This window comes from Brachyistius frenatus, unplaced genomic scaffold (assembly GCF_029030835.1).
Source record: "Brachyistius frenatus isolate BFR_SWC_R1_liver_20210118 unplaced genomic scaffold, ASM2903083v1 Contig_65, whole genome shotgun sequence".
In the NCBI taxonomy this organism is placed as follows: Eukaryota; Metazoa; Chordata; class Actinopteri; family Embiotocidae; genus Brachyistius; species Brachyistius frenatus.
This window is the reverse complement of record NW_027210664.1, coordinates 95,367-122,060: the sequence shown is the minus strand read 5'-3', so window position 1 is coordinate 122,060 and position 26,694 is coordinate 95,367. Positions and strand designations below refer to the sequence as shown.

Below are 26,694 nucleotides of genomic sequence, written 5' to 3'. Positions count from 1 at the left end.
GGAGGGTGACCGGCCCTGGAGACTATTACATAACCAAATACTGCAACCATAATAAAAAAAAATAAAAAATAAAAAATACTGTATATCTGATTTATTGTATGTCAATGAGAGGCTTAAATAAATGTGTAAAAATAAAAATTTAAATGGCTGTCTTTTATTTGTAACTATATTTAAATTCCAATATTTATTATTTATGTGCAGCCTTTGCTCTACAATCCTACTAATTTGAATATTTGAACTCCTTTATCATTAATTACAGTCGCTATGATGATTGTATTCTTTTCGTGTTACCGTTGTTGTTGTTGTTGTTGTTGTTGTTGTTCGTGGGGTGGGCGGGGCGACCCAGTGAGCTCATCCACAGGTGATTGGTGGCTTCCGCCGTCCAATCAGAAATCGCCTGCAAAAGTGTCTTCGGTGGTCAGTTTGGGTCTTTTTGTTTTTTTCTGTTTTTTTTAACCTCCGCCGAACTATCACAAGTTTCACCGTCAGCGACAGGATATCACTTCGGTAGCTTTTTTTACAAATGTATTTATTTTTTATTTTGTTGCTTCTCGTGCTGAGTTAACCCGCACTTTCCAAAATATAAAAAAAAAAAATCAACTGAAATCCTTTTTTTTTTTTTTCCTCCGAGGCGCCCTGAAGGGAGCTAACCGAAGCGTTAGCATTGGGCTAGCATGACAACCAGCAGAACTGCCATCATCATCATCACCATCCTCCTCCTCCTCCTCCTCCTCCCCTGTGGCTTCCTCCGCTTAAGCAAGCAGGTAAGTTGCAACTCGCACTCAAAGCTTGGGGTTGTTATTGTTTTGTTGTTGTCGTCTGAAGGGAATCAGAAAAGCGGACAAGTTAGTTGCGAGTTGGAAGTGAAAGTGTTGGCGGTCTCGCGTTAGCTGCTAGCTGGCTGGTAAATGGCGCAGGGTCAGGGGCTGAGCTAACGCGCTAGCCTCGTCAGCTAGCCTCGGTGTTGCTGTTCCTGTGAGATCTTCTTGGGACACGATTGTTAAAATCCCCTTTAAAAAAAACAACAACAAACAAACACTAAAAACAAACAAACACTGCTACGTGCTCGTAGGTAGGTTTGTTGTTTTTTTTCTACTACTCTCGTGCTAAAACAAAAACAAAAAACTTGATCTACGGTCCGAAGACAAACATCATAACGTCATTTAATGGAGATAATTATTGTTATTAATGCTTCACAGAGACAATACGATGTGACGATGACATGCCACAAACCTGGGGCTCATAAATCACAGTAACAGCGGGGTTTTTTTTTTTTTTTTTCCTGTACAGATTTGACCCCATTAATGCTTTTCTTTTTTTTTTTTATTCTTGTCTTTCTTGACACACTCTTGTTTCACAGGCGTCCATTATGGCCCACAGATGTGATCTTATTACTCCCAAACGGATGATGATTATGATGTCAACATCTGGATCGTTCAGTCATGCCCGTGGGGGGATCTTCACCCGGGCTTCCAGGTTATTCCCATTTCTTTATTTATTCTACCTAAATATGGTGTGTTGTATTATTCAGAATCAGATTTATTGGCCGGGTGTGTTTCCGCATACGAGGAATTTGACTCTCTCTCTCTCAGCGTGCAAAAAAACAACCAAAAATAGACGTATATATAGAGCACATATTCACACATATCGTGCCCCTTGTGTATAACAATATAATGAAGCAATGCACACGATAAAATGTCTGCACATCCATTTCTTATTTGTCAGCGTTGCGTATAATCGCAATAGGTATTCAGATGTATTGTTTTTGTGGCCGAGGACATTACCGACAGATGTGTTGTACATGTTTTCGATTCAACAATAATTTAAACACGTACACTTGTGGTTAAAAAACAATTAGAAAGTGTGCACACTTGCAGCCGACGTTGCTTCGCTCGTTTCTTGGTGCCTTTCGCGCCCATGTGAAAGGAGATCTGTTAACGCAGAAGAGTTTCGCAGCGGCCTTAAAGTCGCATTAAACAGTCTTTATCTTTTGCCGTCTGAGGTGAAGAACCCAAAATACCTTCGCACACCGCTTCTTGGACGTGTCTTGTGCCGTTATCCAATTTGGACCAGCTTTGCTCCGCAGTGTCTCGTCTCTTAGCTGAGTTTACGGATAAATCAATAGGGCACGATCGGTCAAGATGGCTACACAGACTGCTCCAGGCTCTCTTGCGTCACCAAGCACTGTATTGTAACATGGTTTTTTTTTACAAGAGAAGGATTTACAGTTTCAAAACACCCATCATCGAGTTTGCTCTCGTCCTCCAAGGGGGATGTTTTTTCTCTCTCTATTACAATTGTATATATAGTTTCTGTATTGGTTCTCACTAGATAAAACTTTCCTTTTTCCATCTAAAGCGGTTAGCATTGAGCAGTAATATTAAAAGTCTACCATATTCCCTCTTACATTTTAGTAGACCAAAATGTGTGTGTGTGTGTGTTTTTCTGGGAGGGAATTCAACAATTCCCACATAAGTTAGGAGGGAAGAAAAAAGTCCTCTTGATGGGGAAAACTCTCTTTTAACAAGAAGAAACCTCCGACAGAACCGGGCTCAGAGGTGGGCGGAGCATCAGCGTAGTTTTTACCCGACCTTTGCAGTTCTGTGTTTAAAGATGCTACATTGATGGAGGTTGTCTGCTGAGAAAGGGGGGGGGACACGCGTCTCACGTGACAGGTCACCAAAATGTAAAAGTATTGCAGCACAGAAGGACCTCTCAACATGCACAGTTAATGCAGCTTACGGCAGCTTTTTTGTATGAGTGACTGTCACCAACAAGGAAGATGAAGCTACAACTGTGATTAAACAACACTTAATCACAAAAAAGTGATTCTTGACAAATTAAACAATGCTGCTTGTGTCGGTGTATGTTGATTTCTGTTGCTTGGCAAGTCATAAAATTGATGTGTGTAGCCCACGGGACCAGTTAGAAACAAGTTATTGCAACACCACGACATACTATTCATTGTTAATGGCCCGGCACCCAAAGGGTAAAAAAAACATAAAACAAAAAAAAAGAGCATTACTTAATAAGTTCACGTAAAGACTGTCAGGACTGTTCATGAAATTAAATTAAAAACCAAATTAATCTGGCGGTGTTCAAGTGGCCTTTTCCATCCAGTAAGCTGGTCTTATTTTTAGTTTGCAGGGTGGACTGCTCTCCATCCCTATTTAAGGAATAACAAAAACAAAACTTAACACATCTCATTCAAAATCAAGATTACAGAGCTTTCCTCAATTGGCATCTATTGGGCAACCATTTTATTGAACTGTTTCCTATCGTTATGTCCACCCATGTTTAGTTTTTTTGGTGCATGTAATTATTTTTTCCCCCTCACTAGCAATACTTAAATTAATTCACTTAATAGTATTTGAGGGAACTTTATGTTTAAAAAAAAAAAAAATTTAAAAGATGGTAATGATGTTTGCAAAGTTGTGGAGATGTAAGTTTTCTCTGATCATGTTGTGTTTTGTGATGCATTAACATGCAAACTGAAGCCCTTTTAATCACAGTGGAGACACTGCGGTGTGGCTGTGTGTTTGCACCACAGGGTGGCGATATTTGCAAAATAGTTGGATCTAATTGGTAGAACGTGTTTTTGTTGTTGTTGTTGTTGTTGTTGTTTTTTTGGCCTGCATACAATAATTATAACACACGACAGAACTTATAAAAACGTGTTCTTGCAAGGTTATAACATATTCACACACACTATAGAGCATGTGAGTGCTGATAGTGTTTTTGCACCCTGGAATATATGTATTCTATTTAAAGTATTGATTTTATACTTTACATTTTAATTTTTAATTATTTTTTTTTCTCCACGTGGAGAATAAATATGTTTTTCGTACGTCAGCATCAGTCTTGGCGCGTTACAGGATGTGAACATCCCGAGCCTGGGAAGTTCACGTCCCTTCATCAGCATCCAGCATCTTGCCCCCACCGTTGGTTTATCCGCTCCTCCCTCCTCCTCCTCCTCCTCTTCTTCACCTCCCCCCCCTCCTCCTCCTCCTCCTCCCCTCGTACCCCGAAGGGTTTCGCGAGCGCGCACGCGTGCGAAACTGCGTGGGAATGGCTGTTCGTGTGATCGAGGGGGTTGGGCCGCTCGCAGCGGAGCGGTGAGCTGCATGAGTTTGTAATGTCCGCCATGTTGGCCATGGCGTATTGAACCGGGGAGGAACAGCGGAGCCTTGGGAGAGCGAGAGACCGACAGAGAGCGACCGAGACCCGGGCCCGCCCCGGCTCTGTTCGCGCTGCCACGGACCCGAGCCTACCCCCCTTTTCAATCGACCAGCTGACTCTCGGAGACCGTCACAGATTCATCCATGAGAACTCGAGGCAGACCTGCTGTTATTCCTAGCAGATCGAATAGATTTATGCTGCATCTTTTATTATAAAAAAAAATAAAATAATAAAAAAAAAAATGAGTAAATTGTCGTTTCGGGCACGGGCGCTGGATGCTAGTAAGCCCCTGCCCGTCTTCCGCTGCGAGGATTTGCCGGACCTGCACGAATATGCCTCGATCAACCGGGCAGTGCCGCAGATGCCGACTGGGATGGAAAAAGAGGAGGAATCGGTATGTTTTTTGTTTTTTTTCCATTGCTGCCCGACTGGCGCCGGATCACTTTCCCCGTGTTTTCACACCGAAGCGGCGCCGCTAATGTTGCCTGCGCAAGAAGCCTGTGCAAAATGGCCGCCGTTATCTTCGCTCTTTCGCGCACACGACGGATCTCGACGAATACTGAATTTCACCGAGCCGCTCCGGCGCGGGTGTCTCCGCGAGGTCGCGGCGCGGCGGTATTTTACTCGTCGGCCGTGTTGTGTCCGCTCGTTTCCTCTGAAACCGGACCCGAACGCACAAAAGGAGTCACGTGACCCGCGTCTGCTCCACCATTTTGTTGACTTTCTCCGTGGTAAAGGCGAAGCGAAGTGGGGGGAGGTGGAGGGAGGGGAGGTGTGTGTGTGTGTGGGGGGGGGGGGGGATAGGGCCTCGGACGTGGTGTGCTTTCCGCGAACAAATGCCAGGGGGAGACAGTGAGTCCCCCCCCCCCCACACACACACACACCCCCATTCACCCCCAAGCCCGGTTTGACAGCGAGGTGTTGCGTGTTGACAGCTCCGGCTCTGCCATGTGTGTTGTTGTTTATCAGGAGGGAAGAAGAAGAAGTGTTTTCTTACTCGTTTTCCTCTTGAATCGCATGCAGACCTTAATGCGACGTGACATCTTTTAGAGGAAGCTTTCATTCATGTTTTCTGCGTTGACATCTGGTTGTTGTTTTTTTGGTCACTGGGGTGCGTGATAATTGGTACTGTAGACTTCTGCTGCCACGTTTAATAGTTTTTTGTTGTTGTTGTTGTTGTTGATTAGATGTGAGAAGAAATGCCAAAAGAAAAAAAAAGCATGCTTCTGTCAGTTAGCGGGCTTGTTTGCAGTTCAGTCAACTTAAGTGTAAAAGACAAGTTTGTTTACGGTCTGAATGATGTCACAAATCATACGTCTTTATTTGCCTTAAGAGTTGCATTTTTATAATTATAAATCTGTTAACTTTGGGGGGATCATTTTAGAAAATTGTCTCATTTTTAACTTTTTCAGATTTTTAGTCGTAGAATACATGCAACTTCTTTCCTAGTTTTTTAGTCTCGTTTATAGTTTGTAGGTTTTACACATGCAAATAAAATAAATTCACATTGTTTCTGTTGGCGGCTTATGCAGAACCACGTAGCTGCTCTACATTTCAACCCTTGTCGAGTTGAATATTGTCCAGATTCAGCCTTTTGAATTCTGACTCACACATCAAAACGGTGTCAATCCATTGAACTTACTTTTGATCCTGTACTTTAAAAAGCTAAGCCTCCTCAATTACCACCCGAAACTGCTCGTAGGTTTGTCAAGTCGCCTGCGGGGATGTCTGTTGTCTCCGACCTTTTGATAGCCGGCTGTTATTTACAAGCGTAAACAAAGCTTTAATTGCCGGTGGTGTTGACGGATGTTTACAACCCCGCCGTGGTTTCTGCCCCGGCTGAATTCCTCTCGGTCACGTCTACGCTGCCGAGATGCCTCAGCAGACACAAAAACACCAGGAGAGCGAAGTCAGCAGGACTCCCCTCCACACACACACACACACACACACCCACCACCACCACCACCGCACCCCCACGTACTGTACACATGCACACGGCGGCATTACATAACAGCGTGACAGCAGAGATAAAGAGGACCGTTTTACTACAAGGCTGTGCATGGGCTTAGCTCCCTGACCCACATCCTGTCCGGCAACAATGGGGGGTGTAGACACGCCGACCGACTGACCACATGCTTTTGCTTTCCCTCTTTAGTTTAAGTCAGTGAGTAGGCACAATTTGTGAGCGCTGATGGCGCGAACATGCAGGACCGTCTGCTTTAATGCACCGTGTAAAGCGTGCAGGATGTAAGCCGAATTTAAAGCCAATGGACTTTTCTTTTCTTTTTTTATATTATCCGGTAACTGCCTCATCAGCATTCATGGCTCCAAAAACCAGATAAGAAATATTGAATCTCTTGCAGCACAATTTGAACTCCTTTCGCATTGGAACAAGAAACATGGTGTTTCGTGCACGAATAGTTACTGTGACAGTACACCTTTTATATATCGGTGCTATACTGAAGTTTATAGAGGCTTTCTGCTTCCATGTATTTATGTGTGACGGCATAACAGGGACCAAAAGGAGCATTTTCGTCCCTTATCTTTTCTTCTTCTTTAGGAAGTCTTGTTAAATTTGCACTCATAGTTCAACTATGTAGAGATGCATCATGCCAGAAATCACAAAGTGGAAATTGCGCTTGCATTTGTCTCCAGTAAAGTCTCATAATGTGAAACGTAGGAAGTACACAAGATGGAAAAACTTAACTCAAATACGTAAGTATGACAAGTTGCCATTCAAAAAAGATAATAATTTTCCTTCCCTCAGACTCAAATCTTCAGATTTGCTCGAGCCATATTTTTTGGTTTTAAAGTGAAAATGTTCTCTAAGAAAGAGAACTTTGTTTCAGTGATCATTTTAGCTTTATATTGAATATACATGCCTCAATAACAGCTGTGAAGTTATGCACCAGCTGCAGTGTGCTGCTTCTTGTCTGATGTCATTTGAGTGTTCGGTGGTAGCTGATGAAGGGCGATCTTGATTCTCCTTTGAGTTATAGATGTTGTAAAACACAGATCACTTTCCCTGTCTGTTTTATTAGATGTAAAGGAATGTGGTGGGGTTTTTTTGGTTGTTGTTTTTTTTGTTTTTTTTTGTTGCTTGTTCGTGTCATTTCATGCACTGCAAGTGCTTTTTTGTGTTTTTTTGGGTGGTGGGGGGATTTCAGACAGAGTGCATGTACTCTATTGATTTACCGAACAGATCGCCGTCCTTAAAAGACTTCCTCGCTTTTTCCATTTCGCTCGGCATGAGCTGAAAAACACCTGCTGGAGGCCCGCACTTTTGTTGCCATGGCAACTTTTGTTGGAGTCGTCTTATTTGTCTCGGGAACGTTTAATGGAAGGAACGCGTGGTGCTGAGGAAAAACATTTAAAAAAAAAATGTTCCCCTCGTCTCCTCTCTCCCTGCATCGGTGCGGCCGTGACAGAAAGCAGCGCCGCCGCCGTGGAGTTTCCACGTCGGTCCCGGAGCGTCGTGTCCTGGGAAGAACTAGAGAATTGAAGGCTCAATATCAGTTTGTGTTTTTCTAGGGCGAGACGCAAGAGCAGTAAGGAAGAATTTGTTTGGGAAGAAAGAGAATAAATGCCACTAAACTTTCCGGCATCGGGAGATCGTTTTAAGTTTGATTAAAACACCACAGTTGCAGCAGGTCTTACAGTAACCTAGATTACTACCTCCCATGTGCCCATTCACAAAAGCCCTTTTATCCCCACTCACCCGATTCCTCAAGCACAGGAAATCCCAGGCCGTGAACCGCGGTTGCGGATCACAGCTGCGCAAGATCTGGATCTCTTTGGGCCAGAGGAGGATCAGGGCAGCCTGCTGCACCCCGCCAAGGTGATATCCTCCACCGAAGCCTGGAAGAGGACAAGTCTGGGCTCAGGCTCAGGTTTAATTGGCTCCGTACGCAGCTCTCCTTTTATGCAGGTTCCTTTACTCACAAAGCTCGGGGTTCATCGGCGTGTCAGCCAGCGAGGGACTTGTTGTGGATGCGTTGGACGAGTTAGTCGAGAAAACAGATCCTTCACGGTCTGTTGGTAAGTTGGTTGGTGGAGTTTTACATAAGGTCACGTCATCGGCAGACATGTTTGACTGATGAAGCACTGATCTGTTTTTGCTTTGAGCTTTAACGACTGGCCATATAACCGTGCCAGGTAACAGTCTTGAGTCATAGACCACATAATGTTTATGGCGGTTTGAGGGAAATACATTTTTACAGTCAACCATAAGTGGGATTAGTTCGCTCATAAATGTGTAACTTCCGAGCCGTTCTCTAACATTTAACTGTTTTTTTGGTTTAGGCCGGCAGCACGCCTCGAGTCAAATAAAATATCCTGTGCTCTGAAAAGCTGTCACACTACTAGTATGAAGTGCAAAGCTGTGAAATTTGTGTGTTTCCGTCTCGGCTGTGCGAAGCGCGAAGCCTCATTCTTCTTGCATTTGAAGTTTGAAGTCGCTGAGTTGTGGACGGACGGACGTCGCCGCAGTTTTACACCGTCTGAGCAAGTTAAATATACAAGGGCACAGAGCTGTTGGCTAACTGCAGGAAGTTTTGTGTGTGTGTGTCTGTGGTCACTGAAGTTTGGCTAGACGGCCCACACACACACACACACACACACACACACACACACACACCAACAACAGTCGCAGCCAAAACGCAGCACTTTTGTTTCGCCGTCCTAAACCTGCGATTTGTCATTTGCGCGTGTAAACATGCCAAATTCAGCGCCGCTGAGCGTAACGTGCCGGTTTTAAGGATTTTGTCAAAAATTACAAAGGGATTTGCGAAATACGTGGCAATTTGTTTTGCGGCTACGTTGTGTGTTTACTTCCCAAACTCATCTAGAGCCACCAAAGAGCGGAGTCGGGCTTCAGTAGGTCGGCGGGGGAACGCTTTCACAGTTGACAAAATAAGCTGTTGTCTTTGTGTATCGGTTGTAAGAAAGAAGGAAGAAAAAAAGTACACAACGCCGGGTTTGATAAACATTACGGGGAGGGGGGGGGGGGGCAGATGGTTCAGCACTGGGCACATGCTGCTTCCTTTCATGCCAGCTCACAGCCCTGATAGGGGTCCTCATGTTACTCCATGCAGAGCTCCTCAGGGCTCTGGAGAGTATTTAAGGCCCTAATCACTTCAAAACTCCCACGCAAGTGTGCAATTAAAAAGTTCCAGGTGTGTGTGTGGAGGGGGGAGGGGGTGTATATATCTGCTGATGGTCATTTTTGACCAAACATTTTCAAAGTCATGGCCAAGAATCTGTGTTAAAAAAAAAAAAAGTGTAATGTGTAAAAATGAGTAGGAGCTCTGTTAGAAGACTTGTTAGAGCAAAGACGGGCCTCGAGTCCGTTCGACTGACTCGGCCATCTGTCGCAAGAAAAAACACTCATAATAAGCTCACAATTATTGTGCACCACATTGGTAATAAGCTTTTGATGCAGGTCTTTGCTTCGACTATTCGGTCAGAAAAAGGCCTATCGGTAACATGTCATCCAGACAAGACGTGCGACAGAATAAAATGACGCACGTTTTTGTTGGATTCTACCGAGAATAAAGCCGAAAAACATCGTGTGCTCGCCGAGTCCGAGAGTCAAACTGTCTGACTCATTTCTCCACATCTTTGCTTGTGCTGCAGTTCGAAGCACCGAGACTTGCCGCTGCAGGAACTTGCAGGTATTTCAGATTTGATCCCACGGGCTCAGGACGCGCAACAGCTTTTTCCCTCTGAGCTCGGTAGTTTAGAGTTTTGTATTATCGTTCTTGTTCCGCCCGAGAGTATCAACAAAAGAAAAAGGAGTCACTGCTGAGTTTTTTTTGTTTTTTTTTTTTAACCTGTGGCGATGCTCGAAAGGATGTCCGCACACGATGGGAAGAACTGATGACTGGAATTGACACAGCGGTACACGAGCTGATACTCCCACACCCGCTCTCCTAAGGATGACTCATTTCTCTGAGATACTTCCTCACTGCGCTTGTATACAATAGGCTGTATACGTTATGACAAACAGTGTGTTATTAGCGAATGTATATATAGCATAGAAACAGTGGAAGATGTTCAGCATAATTAGGACGATATTTCACGGCTGCAGCCCCCGTACTGTGTTGAAATGCTCTACTTTTTAGTAACTGCCATTGCATTTGATTTTTAATGGTGAAAAACAAGTCTTTACGTGCAGTTTATTAGGTTTGTGAAATGTTTTGCAGCCGACTCCCCGCATAGCTCCTGCAACATATTGCAGCGCAAATGAGTCTATACTGCTTCTCTCAATACGAGATCTGGGTTGCTGTCGCTCCGAAAGCGAGGTGTCATTTTCCCGTGATGGATGCCGAGGCTTTGTGTGGAAGTGAAGATCCTGTACTACAAACCGCGTTAATTATCCCATAGAAGAACTTTGGAGCAGTTGGTTATTTATTTTTTTACCATCTGTACGGTTTGTGATTATTAATCCTCTCTGAAGGAGACTTGTGTCCCTGCGTTCAGGATGTCTGGAAGCAAAATGAAAAAAAATTCTGTGACATGTTGCTCATCTTTATTCCCATTTCACACCCTTCTGTTGATTACGTATCCACGCAATGAAGTGCTATTTAAAAAAACAAAAAACCTGTTCCTGTTCACATGTAAAGGTTGATAATCCTGAAATTCACTTTTTGCATTGCTTGTGTGAAGAAAACTAGTTGAGACAATGAACTGTGCAGAAGTCCTCCATTTACAGTCCCTTTTTTTTTTTTTTTTTTTTTTTTTTAAACGGGCTGTTTTGTTTCCTCTCTTCCAGGAGCACCATCTCCAGCGGGCCATCTCGGCGCAGCAGGTGTACGGCGAGAAGCGGGACAACATGGTCATCCCCGTCCCCGAGGCGGAGTGCAACATCACGCACTACGAGTCCCTCTACCCCGGGGAGTTCAAAATGCCAAAGCAGCTTATTCACATACAGCGTGAGTAGCCGGCCGCTTGCCACCGGATTATCTGCTTTAGCTGCGCGAGTGGTCCACGAGCACGTGGCCATGTTTTGGATGCACCGGATAGTCTCTGTCTGTCTGTGTGTGTGTGTGTGTGTGTGTGTGTGTGTGTGTGTGTGTGTGTGTGTGTGTGTGTGTGTGTGTGTGTGTGTGTGTGTCGGGATCCTGCCGAGAGAGAGAGGCTCGTGTGTTTCAATTTGCAGTTTAAAGAGAAACTGGAAGTACAAATAAATAAAAAAGTTTGTCTGGTTCTCGTCCTTCTACGTTGTCGACATAAGCTTCTTCATCTGGAGCGTGAAATGTCAACAAAATAGGCCCCAAAAAGCTGCGTCTCATCAAAAACGAGTACAAACACAGTTTGTTTGGTGTGTGTGTGCGCGTGCTGCAGCCATTAGACCGTTTGAATGTCAAACTGGGACTGCTGTTGCACATATTCTCACCTTAATTTCTCCCGTCATCTGAACAGTTTAAACACGGTGTGTTGAGAGGAAACGCTGCATACCTTCCCAAGCGGTTTTGACAGTTTAATGTGTTGATGATAGCGCAGCTCTGATGGTGGTTGTGCAGTAAACACTTTTTTATTTATTTATTTTTTTTCTCCCTCGGGTCACAGTAGCTGATGGATCACAACAGACAGACATATTTGCCCATTTTATGTCTTTTGTCAGACTAAATTGTTATCTTTTTCTGGATAATCTGCAAGCCGGGGCTTGAAATTGTGGCCGAACTGGTCGGGTGAAAATCAAAAACTCAGCCTCTCTCTCTCTCTCTCTCTCTCTCTCTCTCTCTCTCTCTCTCTCTCTCTCTCTCTCTCTCTCTCTCTCTCTCTCTCTCTCTCTCTCTCTCTCTCTCTCTCTCTCTCTCTCTCTCTCTCTCTCTCTCTCTCTCTCTCTCTCTCTCTCTCTCTCTCTCTCTCTCTCTCTCTCTCTCTCTCTCTCTCTCTCTCTCTCTCTCTCTCTCTCTCTCTCTCTCTCTCTCTCTCTCTCTCTCTCTCTCTCTCTCTCTCTCTCACATGGCAATATTTATAAGCAACTGCCTGGTTACGCTCACAACTTTATTGCAAGTGTTTGTCCTGCAGCGCTGCTTTATTGAGTTATTAAAGGCACAGAACTAACCACACACGGTGCCTTGTTGTGAAAAAATGTTGTTTATTTCTTTCAATAAAGTTGGATGAAGTCGAATAACAATAACGCCTTTAGAAACTCGTACCCTCACGGCTTGTGTTCATTGACTTTGTTTAAAATGCAATGTTGCTAAATACAGCAGACCTTGTTAAACTTGTTTAACGACACACTTTTTCCTAATGTAACTGATTTTATCCCTCTAAAAATGTGCCTGCTTAAGTTTCGCTTTTGCAAAGTAAAATCTCCCCTCATGGTTTGATATTGAATCATCCATTCATTGCACGATGCCGTCTGCACTATTATTATTTCTGATGTTTGTTTAGTTCAGTGCACCTCTGTACCTGCCAAATTTCCCTCTGAAATATTGTAGCTTGTAGTCTGTCTCTCCGGTAACCGGCTCCTCTTTCATCTCTCAGCTTTCAGTTTGGATACAGAGCAGCCAGACCACGACCTAGATTCAGAGGATGAGACGTTTGTGAATAAGCTGAAGAAGAAAATGGAAATCACTGCCCTGCAGTTTGAAGAAATGATAGACCGACTGGAGAAAGGCAGCGGCCAGCAGGTATTTGTCACCCTATATATGTGTGTGAGTTTATTCTGTTTACAACAGAATAAATACGACCATGGACTCATTTCTGCGGTTCTAACTGTATTTTACCAATTCGAGGGGTGGGTCATCTTCTTACTACTTTGTTTTTCTAGGAGCAGTTTGGGCTTTTTTCGGAGTTCTTGTGATCTCTAATAAGTCCAAATTTAATTCATACAACTGCCAAACTAGTACAAGTTAATGTGGTGTCCCTGAAGGCCACAAGAACTACTGAAAGCCAAAAAGTCTTGTTTTGTCACGTCATTGGCTGTTTCTAATGACAGCAGCTTGTTTTAAAAAAAAAAAACAACTAGTCTCTTCTCGATTTTGTTTATCACTTTTATTTATTTATTTTTTATACACGAGTCTTGTGAATAATGAACCTGGTCTCGCCCGTGTTCCCGCCGCAGCTCGTCACTCTCCAGGAAGCCAAGCTGCTGCTGAAGGAGGACGACGAGCTGATCAAGGAGGTGTTTGACTACTGGAGCCGCAAGAGGAAAATCTGCAAGGGTGGCTGCTTCATCCCCAACGTCAAGCAGGAGAAGAGGGACGGCTCCAGCACCAGCGACCCTTACGTGGCCTTCCGCCGACGGACGGAGAAGATGCAGACCAGGAAGGTAGGACACTTTGGTCAAGAGGAGGAGGAGCTTGTGCATCAAGGGGAGGTGGGGGGGGAATAAGTTCCTGTATAAATGGAGACGCTCTGAATCATCGCTGCTCCATTTTTCAGAATCGAAAGAATGACGAGGCGTCATACGAGAAGATGCTGAAGCTGCGCAGGGACCTGAGCCGAGCTGTCACCATCTTGGAGATGATCAAAAGGCGAGAGAAGAGCAAGAGGGAGCTGCTACACCTCACACTGGAAATCGTGGAGAAGAGGTGAGAGAGACCATCGTGTGAAATCGGTTCCCCCTGAAGAGTTTCGGCTGCTGGTTGTCCGGGTCGACTGCACTGCGTCAGCTGCAGCGTCGAGCTAGTAGCCGCTGTCAAGGAGGCTTTTTTTTTTTTTTTTTTTTTTCTATTTATTGGTATTCAGCACACAGTCGTACGTTTAAAGTGTATTTCTCACTTTGTTCATACACGGATGGATTTCTGGGTAATATCGGTCAACGTTTCGTCCTGTTGTTTTGACATTGTTGTCTTGTGGTTTTAAAATGCTGTCACCGTGTGTGGTGTTTTGGACAGCCTCTGTGGTCACATTTTTGTTTTCTCATCAAGTTGAACTTGACACAGAAGAATACAGCACTTGTCAGCTCCCTGACTGATTGTGTGAAAGTCAACCACATATTTCCTGTCAGGTCGGGCTCCACTGCTCCTGCTAATTGGGAGGCAATGATGACATTTGCTGGTTGTTTTTTTTTGCTTGCATTATCAATTTGGACTTCACCCTGTTTATCATATCACATCGACATCATGCTGCCTGCTAGAGTTTATTATCCCCAGTCTGTTTGGCGGTACACTAGACTATATGTTTGTATTATACAATATTTGTTTTCACGTATCAGCTTTTTTTTGTTGTTGTTTTCCAAGCTCCGCTTTGAATTGTTCTTTCTTTTTTTTTTCTTCTTCTTCTTCTTCTTCTCTCGCTGCCCCGGTGGAGCCGTTGCGATCCATCTAAACATGACATCCGAATGGAATGAATTTCCTCTGAAAGTAGCTGTCAGTGCGAGCTTAAATTGGACCCGTCTCCTTGAAGTGCTTTTGATTTGTAGTGACATTTCAATTTCCTCTTGTTATCCCCGTGCCTGCTTTTTCTTGCCCCGGCGCATGGCGGCCAGTGTTCACTTGCGAGCGCTCGGTTCCCGGCGGATATCTTCTCCCAGACCACTTCACCATGCTGCGCTGGTGCCGAGTGACCCGAGTGTACCGGGCTCCTCCGGTGCGCTGAAGTTTTAGCGGGCCGTGTTGCTGAACATCGGAGATAAATAACTGCACAATTTCCACAAGATTTGTAGTATTTCATATGTTTTGTTCTCCCCTACCCCGTCCGTTAGGAACGCCATGCCTGACCTGGGCAGCGAGGTGATGGCGGAGGCGCTGGCGCAGCGGGCTCTGGTGAAGCCCGTCTACACCATCCCCATCATTCCCCTGTCCAGCAGCAACCAGTACAGGCACCAGGACCACTTGGACATGAAGGACTACAAGAAAGTAAGGCCCGCATTCACAAACACGCTCGCTTCGTCCTTGATAATGTCATACATGTCAAGAGGGGGGAGGGGGGGGGGCTGAAAGTGCAGGATGCGATATAGACTTTGCCAGGCGTCCTTCACTTGAGTGAATTCACACATTTAAATGCCGTATCTCGCATTGTACACAGACACGAGCCAGACCTTGGAGTTTTTCTTCTTTGAAAAGAAGCATCACTTTTTAAACGGCAACTTGGTATTAATTATTGAAAATCATTGACTCACGAGGAGCACAAATGCTGACGGTCGATTGTTGCTTTCCCGCGTACGTGTGTACAAAATCTACCCACAGTGGTTTTCCTTTGTCAAAATACATGGTGGAGACCATTTAAAGCAGATTATATAATGGAAGAAATTTTAGAGGAATATGTTTTAGTATTTTTGTGGTTTGTGCTGAATTCAAATTAATTAGATTGTTCGAGTTTTCATTTCGCACTTCATTACACGACACTGATGTGAACTCCGTGTCACCTCCTGTCATTATAACTTCATTATCTCCAGTGTCCAACAACTCACCCCCCCCACCCCACCCCACCCCACCTTCTGCCCTGCAGGGACACCTCTGCACCCCCTCCCCCTCTCCCTCCCCCACTACCAGCTGGTTGACTTTTCCCTTTTGTTTACAGACAGTCATTTTGGGGTTTAACTCTGCCCCCTCATCCCTCTGACCCTCATTTCTTCCATTGATTTGACACAGCGGTTCTTCACTGCAGAGTCTCTGCCTCTCTGTTAGGTTTTGTCCCCCTCCCCCCTCAAAAAAAAAAAAAAAAAAAAAAAAAGAGTGAGGGCTGAATAGCATCTGACTAATCCTGGTAGAGTTGGAGTCTGTTCAGACAGGGAGGGGTCGTCCCACCGGGGAAGTTGGGGTGAGAGGTGGCGGTGGGGGAGGGAGGGGGCAGCCATCTGGCTCGGCAGCAGCATCTGGCACGTGCTGCCATCTGCATATCAATGCTTCTTCTTTTATTTTTTTTTTTACTGCCGTTGTTTCTGCACACGCTCAATTACCAGCAACAGCTTTGTTTTTGCATTTGGGAAAATGTCCTTTTGATTACACAGAACGCAGTATATAAACATGCTATCGTTTCACTTCCTCCCACCCCCACCCCCCCAGCCGGAGAAGACGGAGGCAGTACGAACCAAAAGGAAATACGAGAAGAAGCCCAAAATCCCTCCGCTGTCGGCGCCGCAGCACTCGGGGCCCTCCGTGTTCAATCCCAAGGACCTCAACCAGTACGACTTCCCCAGCTCAGACGAAGAACCGTTCTCACAGGTAACGCCGTCGTGTCTCGGGATGAACGCGGATGATTCAACCCTCGGTTGTCGGGCGGTTCCGGCACAATTTTCATATTCAAACTGAGCAAACAAAAGGATGAAAGCTTTAATCACTGAGCTAAATATTGATCTCCTAAAAAAAAATTAAAACAATTTTTTTTTAAAAAGGGGGGGGTGTTATTAAAGGGGTACAATTTCAAGTCCCTGGCTCTTTATTTACAGATTTTGTGTTGTTGTTTTGCATTGTGTAGGTCCATTCAGGTTCCTCGGAGGCAGAGGAGGAGAATGACCCAGATGGCTGCTATGCGTTCAGGAGGAAGGCCGGCTGTCAGTACTACACTGTGAGTGCCCTCCTGTGACTCCCCTGCTTTCTATTTATAGCTCCAACAAGCAAAGCTGCCCAGTCTGGCTGCCTCATCTCTCCCACACTCTGCCGGACAGGACATGCAACAATGAGACGGGCCTCTTTTTTCTTCTTCATCATCTTCTTCTTCTTCTTCTTCTTCTTCTTATTGTTTCGATGTTTTTAATATCCAATGTACTTCTTTTTTTTGTTGTTGTTGTTGTTGTTGATGTTTCCGTTTCCCCATCTCCCTCTTCGTCTTTCCTTCAGTCTCGTCCGGACGAGAGCGGCAGCTGGCCCTGGGCGAGCCCGTCGGAGGGGGGGCTCGGCGACCCGCGCTTCCGCTACTGTCTGACCTCGCTGAACGTGCCGCGGCGCTGCATCGGGTTGGCACGGCGACGCGTGGCCAGAGGGGGCAGGTGAGTTTGGTCTGGGTTGTCGTGGTTACAGCCGCTGCGACGCAACCGGTCCGCAACCGGTCCTTTCCGGGTTCTTAGGTCGTTTTGCCCCCCCCCAACCCCTCCCTCTAAAACAAACAAAACCGCAAATGCAGAAATATGACGTGTGTAGGAATGCTGCCAGTATCGACGCCGAGCAGGAGATTTACTCAGCCGAGTGTTGGCTGGAGGCACCGAGGTTGTTTTGCCCGTGTACCAGCTCTCTTGGCAGATTGCCAGAGACCGTTTGCCAGGCGCGTTTTATTCTAAAATATCAAGCTGGTGTTCAAACCGCGAACGCTTCCCGTTTGTTCGGGATTCGCCTGCCGCCGCGGGAAAACTTCGCGGCTCCGTCTGATATCTCCACGGTAATTACACACACGATTGGATAAAGACGGAGCGACTGGAGGAGGCAGCCAGCATCACGCCAGGTTGTCGTGAAGGAGAGACCAACTGGGTCACCCGGTATCGGCTTCGCAGGCACACACACACACACACACACACACACACACACGAGATAAGCGGCGTTCCCCTTTCTCACCTTCTTCGATATGACGCGTACTTATGACGGCGATCGTGTTTAGAAAGCACGGCGCTTTAAAAAGGGTTTGTTTTAGGTCCACAGTAGATTATTCACCTGACATTTTTGCTGACACTGCACAATTTTCTCTTCTTTTTTTTTATATTACAACAAAAACAAACAAACGACAACAAAAAAGCCACTGTACAGTTTTAAGTCAGATTACTACACCAGCCTCTCCTCCGACTCCGGCCTCGGGCCAAACTAAATAACTTCTGCTCCACCGGTCACGCGGCTCCAGATGAGCAGAAAACGGCCTTTTGTGTCTGTTTTTCTAAGATTGCAACGAGCTCTCGAGGCCGCAGCGACGATTGTCGAACTCCGGGTTTTTTTTTTCTTCTTCTTCTTCTTTTTTTGTGCTGCTATATTCGGTACTGGCACATTGTAATTACATAAAACAGCCGCACTCGCTGCAGTGTAACCAAAATGTCGTCAGACCTTTAAACGACTTGCCACTGACTCTTGTTTTTGTTGTTGTTTGAAGGATCCTGTTGGACCGAGCGCACACAGATCTCGACAACATCTGCCAGAGCCTGGACTCCGACCCGGAGCCCGAACCACTCGCCTCGCCGCTTCCAAGCTCTCCGCTCCGCAACTCCAACGCCAGTACCTCAGAAACCAATACCTCGGACCCGACCAGCTCCTCCCACGTTCCCTCACCTTCATCGCCGCCGTCGTCGTCGTCAACGCCCATGGACCTCAGCCAGATTCTTTTGAACATTAAAGCGTGCCGCTGGAGGCACTTCAGACCGCGGACGCTATCCCATCACCCTCTGGGTGCGGGAGACTTGTCTCGTAGAGGATTTAGGGATTTTAGCCGGACGGTGTCGGGACTAACCCGGACCCTGTCTGGAGGAGCCGGCTCCCAGAACCGCACCGGCCCAGCCGCCACGCCCGTCAACGGTGAGTCGGCCGCGGCGTTGCAGCCGTTTCATCTCGTTGCCTCGGAGGGGAGGTTTCTCTGCATCACAGGGGAGCTAATTTAAGGAAACGTGTCATTCTTACAAGGTTACAGTCTCTGGCAGGAATGTTCACGGGTAGATTCAGTGAAGCCTTCTGCTATAATCAAAGAAGGAGCTGCGTTCAGGCACCAATGCAGTTTTGCCTTCGGTTCGTTTTGCCAACTGCTTTAATTGGACGTCAGCATCCGTATTCATGTTTGGTCTTTTTAGAGGAGCACTTTACTCTGGAATCTGGTGTATTTTATTATTCTTGGTTTTTTGTTTATCTCTTGAGTTTTTTATTCTATTCTGTTTCTATTGTTTTGGTTTTACCCGTTAGAGGATCCTCTCCTGTCGGACTCCAGCTCATCTCTTAAAAAAAAAAAAAAAAGGACAAATTGCAGAATTGCTTTCTGGTGCACGTGGAGCAGCGTAATTCAAAGTTTCTCTTTGAACGACATGATGTGAGGTGCTTGTTGTTTTATAGATTGGCTTTTTTTTTTGCGCGCGCGCGTGTGTTGTTCAGTCGAGACTCGCTGCTGCTTTTTTGATGAGGCACCTCAAAGGAAGATGGCTGTGCTGCAGCTTGTGCTCCCAAAGTGACGGTAAATCCAGTTTATTTGTGTAGCGCCGAATCACACGAACTTCCTGCTTTCGTGCTATAATATATCGTGTTCCCCCGGCTTGTGTAGCGGTGGCGGAGGGGTTGATTAGCAATATATTTTTTGATGTGTGCTTGAGTGAGTGTGGAGGGAAATAGGGTGAATATTTGAAGCGCACTGAGCTGGTAAGAAATATAAATTTATCAGAAAGATCTCCTGATTTACCCCCAAACTTCCTAATCTGTCAATACTCAGCCGAGTTTAAGGGGGAAAACTCTGGTGTGGACATTTTTTTTTTTTTTTTTTTTTTTTAAACGTGAATTTGGACAATAGCAAACTTTTTAAATTCAAGTTTGTGGAATAAGCTGAGTAAAACATCGACCGTTTGAACTTTCGAAGTCGAGCTGTTTGTATTTTGTGAAGGAGGTTGTTTGTACAGGCCTGATTATTTCCTGTTGTTGGCGCCTCTATTTGGAGACGTAATAGATAGTTGCCACATTATGGGTTCCTTCAATAATTAAAGAGAAATGAGGTTGAAAATGCATGTAATTTGTTTGCCCCTCAGCGTGGAGCCATGAGTGGGCATTTCCTTTGTTTTGGTTAGTTTCTAAAAGGGCCATTTATCTCCGGCGAAATCGGGGACATGTTCAGATTGCGGAACTCATTTCTTTCCCCGCGATTGTTATTAAAGCAAGTTAATCGCAGCTGTCGGTAAAGACTTCTACGTATTACATCTTGCTCTCGGGACCGTCTCTGATCTTAACTGGTGGCTTTTAGCCTGAAATTTGTCAAAACATGTTAAAGAGCCGCTGTTTGTAAGTCGTCCTCTTCTTTTGCCTGGAGCGGGCTGTCAGAGGAGAACATGTGTCTTCAAGTTGTATCAGTGTTCCCAAAGCATTAAACTTCCACTTACTTTATTTTGATCATGGTTTTTACAAAACAATGCTTTTTATTTTCTAGTTTTAAGTAGCTGTACACAAATTTTGCGTTTCAAAAGTTCAAAACTCCAATTTTAGTGCCCTCCGTCTGGACCTGGCAGTATTTTTAAGAACCTGCTCAAAAGAAACCATTTTGTTTGTAACTACAAAAATGATTGAGGTTTGAAAGCCTGTTCGCTCCGTTCACGATTACCGACGAGCAATAATATCAGGATATTTCAAGGTATCCTGCGTTAGCGGCGTGTGCAGCCAATACTAAACAAAACATAACCTGATGGTTTGTAAACAACAACAGTGGCTCAGACTGAGGTCCAGATTGTGTTTTAAATATAGCCGTTTTAAAGCCGTGCTTGTTGTTGCTTACGTGGAAGTTCACACGTTGGGGGAGGGGGGGGGTGATGTAATGCTGTGACATCATCACCCTTTGAAATCCCTTTTTGTTTGTTTTTTGCACAGACAGGGACGTTTTTGTAAAAAAAAAATTGTTGTTGTTGAGGGTTTTTTTGTGTGGTTATTTTCTGATGCGGCGAAATTCAAGATGAAGTACGGAGCCGCCCGCGACGCGGTGTTGTCGACCGCTCGGATACGTGCGTGTGCGTACGAGAAGGAGATCGTACAGTCGCGCCTCGGGACGTCTGCAGCGCCGAGCGTTTGGTAAACCGTCGGACCGGACTTTCAGGCTCGTTCCATTTGTCGCCCCGCAGCGACGCGCGTACACGTGCATCTTGTTGGGACCGCGTACGCAAACGGATCAATTTGACATGCGAGTGCAGGAATGCGGGTTTAAAGGTGACGACGTCTTCCTCGTTCAGAGGAGAGGTCATCTTTTCACATGCTTCTCGCTTTGAAGACCCCAATTCAGTGGAAATCAAGACTTCACGTGTCCATGTGGTGGTAATTTAGTTTTATAGATATATATATATGGGAGGGGTCTTGCTATGTGATTGATCTGCCAGCTTGTGCTGCATAGAACTTCTAAATATGTCCTTTTGATGAACATGGACGAGCTTTTAGAGGTTTAATCAATAAGAAGAAGGGTGTGTGGTTTTTTTTTCCTTCTCCCTGACAGAAGACATAATAAATATCTTTTTTTCCCCCCCGTCTTGCTGAATATCGCTTCGGCAACGGTCCAAATACCTCCACCCCACCAAAATCGTGCTTTTAACCGGCGCGCCTGGTCTCGTCCGCAGTGTTCACAGCCGAGCAGTACCAGCAGCACCAGGAGCAGCTGGCTCTCATGCAGAAACAGCAGCTGGAGCAGAGCCAACAGCAACAACAAGCCAACAACCCTGCAACAACCGGCACCACCACCACCACCACCACCAACACCACACAGGTCAGTACGGACCGACACACTCGGAGAACCACAGATAAGGCGGCGACTGTTACGAATGTAAACGTACGAGGAAGAAGGCCGTTTTTACGCCACGGGTGTGACATCGGAGCTGTTTCCGTGTCTTTTTTTTTTATCTTTATTTTTAACCGCGCCGCATGGGCCCGAGTTTCCTCCCGTATGGAAATGATTTCCAGCTGAAGGTCAGTTCGGACATCCTCGGGACAACGGGACACGTCCTCCGTTCCCACCAGCAGCGTTAATGCCCACCGGTTGCTCAGTTTCCTGGTTTTGGCAGCAGAAGTGCTGAGCTCGGTTTGTTTTGTTTTGTTGACAGTTTCACACATTTTAGCCGAGCGGGTCAGGTCTCACACGTTTCCTCTCCGGGGTTTTGTTTCGTCTTTTCTGCGTAGGCACTCGCGTCCAAGACGTTGGACCAAGCCAGCGCCCAGTTCGCCGCCTCGGCCCTCGTCACCACAGATCAGCTGCTGGCTTTCAAGTCCAAAGAGGAGCTCGTGCTGGCGAGCGGAGTCAACGGGGTCCTGGCGGGTGCAGGTGAGTTCCCCGGCTGCGATTTTGATTTATTAGCTATTACACCAACCGTCCCATTAATGAGGAGGTTTTGATCACCGTTGTCAACGGTTAAAAGGACGGTCAGGAGGTCCGAAGACATAAATCTGGGAAGACATAAATCTGGATTAAAGACGATTTGTTACATCATGAATCTCTATAGTCATTTTTGAATTCCTCTACAAATCCTTGAACATGAAAAGATGCAACTCCCTGTTTGGTGAAAGTACTTCCCCCGACGTCTCCAGTGGGACTGTAAACTCTGTCGAAGGGGTCACACGGGTACATTTCCTGCATATTTAGGAAGGACACGGGGGCGACGAGGTGTCGGGACCGCTGACGTAAAACAACCTCGGAGGTATTTAACGTGGGAGCACGCGGTTAAAAGGACGTTTGCAGAAAATGTGCTTGCATAACCGCAAACTCAGCAGCTTTCACCCGACACATGGAAACAAAACACCCAATAAATCACAATCACTACCGATTTGCGTCAACGACGCTCCGACGTCCAGGAATTAAAACATTGTACACATGAAGATAAGATTTCATTACATTGTGCAGGCTTACGTCTGATCTGAAAATCATACTTTGTCGTTGCGTGCTGATCTCACGCCAACAATTTACAAGGATAGCCAAACAAAATATAGTTTTGGAAATCTATGTTGTTGTTTTTTATAAAATATCAATGCTGCTTGTTTGTTTGTTTGTTTGTTTCTAAAGGGGTCGTCCTTCATTTTCATGCAAGCGGAGGCCCCTTTTATATTTGTTGTGAAACAAAAATGCTCTTTTTGTCATTTTGTTGAATTTGTTCTTGATTGTGAGCTTTTCGCTTGTTGAAAGACTTCATTCTTTTGTTCATTCGTTACCTACAGGTGATAAAGGGAGGTGAACGGGCAGTTCATCGCTGTACGTGTTTTATCATTCCAGTTTTTAATAACAAAACAAATCAAATGTTAACGAGGAGGACGGAGAGGGTTTTATTTCTCCTCACGTCCTCTTTTTCTTGACCTGCTTTTACTTTGAAAATCCAAGTTTTCTGTGGTTTCTTTGTTTTTTTTTGTATATCATTTTTCATTTCTGGTCTCCTCCGTCCCCCCCACCCCCACCCCCACCCTCCCCCAGGTGTTTTTAAAGGTCTGCACCTGTCCAGCTCCACCGCAGCCCTTCACCAGACCAACCAGTCGACACACACTACCGCCGCCGCCCCGACGTTCCTCCAGCCCTCCTCCAACTCGGCCACCCCGTCGCCCGCCAACGCCGTCCCCGCCCCCCTCAACTCCACCCCCAGCGCCCACGCGACGGCGGCGGCGCTGGGCCTCCTGGGACGCGGCGCTGCCAGCGCCGCCCCGGCCACCACTCAGGTCCTCATCGGGAACAACATCTGTCTGAGCGTGCCGTCGGCCGGACGCCACATCCCCCGGACCCTCGGCAACGTGCCGCCCTCTGCCTTAAAGCTGTCCGCCGCCACCAACCTGCAGATGCCCAAAGTCTCCGGAGCGTCGCCCATGGACATGGGCTCCAGGTGAGCTTCGCTACACCCGCCAAAACCGCTCTGACGTCTGCCTATTGGACTACAAAGACTATCAGCACTGTTTATGCTCAGCTAACAGACCCCTGGCTTTTGGCCTTACAGTCATGTATTTGTTTCCTCCGACAGGGATAATCACGACGAAGACAAGCCAGCACTGAACAGTATAGCAGACAACACAGTGGCCATGGAGGTGACGTAGTAGCGGCGAGGCCGAGGAGTGCGACTCTTCTAGGTGCTGTGCATCGTAGCAGCGGGAATGCAAAAAGGGGGAGGAACGAGCGGGACTCTTTGACGGCGACTCGGCGGCGCGACGGGAGGCCGCGGCCGCTCGCTTTTGCAATTCTCATCTCTCATACTTTTTAAAGCGGTTTTTTTTTTTGTTTGTTTTTTTTTGTTACTGTTAAAAGTTAAAATATTGACACCTGTAAATTATGAATATGGCAAAATTAGTATCTGTACAGTAACTACATATTTGTAATACCCCCCCGCCCCCCTCCCCGCCCCTTGTATATATTACTTGAATACAGAACTGTCCATTTGTGATGTTTTTGGTTTTTTTTGCACTTGGGAGTCAAACTTTAAAAGGAAAAAAAAGAAAGCCAAGTACTTTGTGACGAGTGTGAGAGATGTGGGAGTTGTATAGAGAAGAGTTTTATCACATCATGTGCATGGTGCGCGGAGCCTGCTGTTTTTTAATCTATTTATTGTGCTGTGTTTACAGTTTTTTTGTTGTTGTTTTTATTTTTTTTGGTTTGGTTTGTTTGTTTTTTTGTTTTTTTTTATTTGTACACTGTACCTTTGTTGGTTCCTGTGCTGTAGTAAATGTTAGGTAGCTACGGACTCCTGGGTATTTTTGTATATTGTGAACACAATGCAGGCCCCCCCCTCTCACCCCCCCGCCTTTCCCCCTCCCCCCCACCATCACCTCCCTCCCCCCCAGACACACACACACACACACACATTTATTTTGGGTCCCTGTGCTTCTCTCTGTGGATCATGTGAAAATCAGTGGTGACATACATACAGACCAGGAGGATGAGGAGGAAGAGGAGGAAGAGGAGGAGGTGGTTGTGTGTTGGCAGGTGACTCCCTGGGAGAGAGGGCGCTCCTCTCTTCCACAGAGCTTCCATTAAACATTGTCCCAAACACAAGTAACAAAACAGGGATGAAGTCTCTTCCAGAAGCTGCTGCTTCTGATTTTAAGCACTATTTTTTTTTTTCTTGTGATGTTTTTATTTTTTTTTGTCGTTCATGGTTTTGATAAAATATCAATGCTGCTTTTTGTATTTTGTTTGTTTAAAAAAAAAAAAAAAGGGGGTCGTCCTTCATTTTCATGCAAGCGGAGGCCCCTTTTTATATTTGTTTTATCCAACAAACATTTTTTTGTAAAACAAAACTTCAGTTATTTTTGTAATTGTTTTGTTAAATTTTATTTTCTCTTGTTCTTGTGGTAAACTTGATTGTAAGCTTTTCGTTTATTGAAAGACTTCATTCTTTTGTTCATTTGTTACTTGTTCATGCACAGGTGATAAAGGGAGGTGAATGGGCAGTTAATCGCTGTACGTGTTTCATCATTCCAGTTTTTAATAACAACAACAACAACAAAAAATGCTAACGAGGAGGACGGACGGAAGTTGTGAGGAAAAAAAACAAAACAAAAAACACTTTTCTCCTCGCGTCCTCTTTTTTTTTTTTTTTTTTTTTTTTTTTTATTTTAATTTACTTTTTTTTTTTTTTTTTTTTCTTTGAAAAAAGAATCTCCAGACGGCTGCAAGGCCAAAAACCACAAGTATTGGGTGCCTTCCTTTGGGGAATTTTATGTACTCTCTTCTGTGAAGAGTTAGGCACAAAGGCAGCATTACTTAGTAGTGCTTCTCGTCTTTGTCAGATTCTGAATGCCCAGTCCAATGGCAGGATATATCCTTGAGGTTTACTTGTCCCACCTGGAGGCTGAAAAGACTTTAAAAAAAAAATAAACACAAAAAAAAAAATAATGTGACAGAACTCTCACTAAAATAAGACAATAAAGCCCAGGGCATTAAATGTGAATTGTTTGGACTCTGGTGTATTTTATGTGTGTGTGTGTGCGTGTGTGTGAAACGTAAAGGAAACTACGTGTTGTAGAGAAAGTTGAGGTTTGTTTTATCCGTCAGCAGGTTTATTAGTACAGAATCACACATGTACAGCTGATCTTTTTACACGGTGAACATATCGTCAACGATATCCGCAGATCAAAGTTGAATCGGAACTTTTATGAGAAGTTTAATGAGGTTAATTACACACCGGGATGCAAAAATTTAAAAAAAAAGCTGATCAGTTCTTCGACTCCTGACCGTTAAAACATGTTTTAATGGTGGTTTTTTTGTTGGTTTTTTTACGTGCACCATCATTAGAATTTATGTATTTATAATTAAATATATTAGCTCCGGTTGCGCAAGACTTTCTGTCTTTGGGTTTTTGCTCTTTTCCCATAACACAAAAAAAAAAAAAAAGGATTTTTCTCTCCAGGAAAAACTTGGTAGTTTTAGCTGATATTTTCCTGGTTGTGAGACGCAGCAAGCGGTTTGCGGTGCCGACTGGCATCTGTAGGAAATGTGTTTCATTATCTTTCATTCAGTGCGTTAGACCAGAAGACTGATACCACCCGGACATGAAATCTTCTCAAGCTCACTAAAAAAATAAACAAACAAACTGCGTCTAGTTTGTTTCATTAAGAAGATTTCAGACTTTTGGGTGCTGTAAATCTTTTCCATACTTTCCAGTTAGTTGTGTGCCAGCGTTTCATGGGGGGGGGGGGGGAGGAACAAATTCCTGGTATAAAGACCGAATTACTCCCCGAGCTGGAGCGCCGCCAGCGTTATTCAGTCCCCCTCCCACCTCCAGATTATTTATGCGGAGTGGAAATCTGTCAACGGGCGAAGACAACTGGCCCACCTCGCAATTTTTGCAGAGTGGGCGTTCACCGTGCTTTCGCATATCTCTCTCGTTACTATAGTGAAGCGCAAGAGCTGAAATAAAGTTGTTTTTCCTCATCAGCCTTTTTCTGGGTGTTAACAGTGGTGGCAGAAATAAATCACAAAGGTCTTCTGGGTGGAGGTGGAGGTGGAGGTGGCGGG

The 26,694-nt window shown here is 45.2% G+C and overlaps 1 protein-coding gene across 3 annotated transcripts; it reads left to right on the top strand.

Annotated features, from left to right (window-relative positions):
• The first annotated feature begins 478 nt into the window (after nt 1-478).
• Nucleotides 479-25,627, top strand: LOC138625690 (enhancer of polycomb homolog 1-like). Of its 3 annotated transcripts, XM_069706788.1 has the most exons (15): nt 479-764; nt 1,361-1,476; nt 10,952-11,111; nt 12,676-12,821; nt 13,256-13,462; nt 13,576-13,724; nt 14,840-14,993; nt 16,143-16,301; nt 16,555-16,644; nt 16,917-17,065; nt 18,148-18,566; nt 21,335-21,480; nt 21,891-22,032; nt 23,170-23,569; nt 23,705-25,627. In XM_069706788.1, exons 3-15 carry the CDS (start codon nt 11,012-11,014, stop codon nt 23,775-23,777), a joined length of 2,334 nt encoding a protein of 777 aa, XP_069562889.1. In that variant the 5' UTR covers nt 479-764; nt 1,361-1,476; nt 10,952-11,011; the 3' UTR covers nt 23,778-25,627. The 3 variants fall into 3 exon arrangements, with proteins under 3 accessions (XP_069562889.1, XP_069562890.1, XP_069562888.1); XM_069706789.1 differs by lacking the exons at nt 479-764; nt 1,361-1,476; nt 23,705-25,627 and adding exons at nt 4,062-4,573; nt 22,920-22,953 and having other exon boundaries at nt 23,170-23,255; XM_069706787.1 differs by lacking the exons at nt 479-764; nt 1,361-1,476 and adding an exon at nt 4,063-4,573.
• The last annotated feature ends 1,067 nt before the right edge of the window (nt 25,628-26,694 follow it).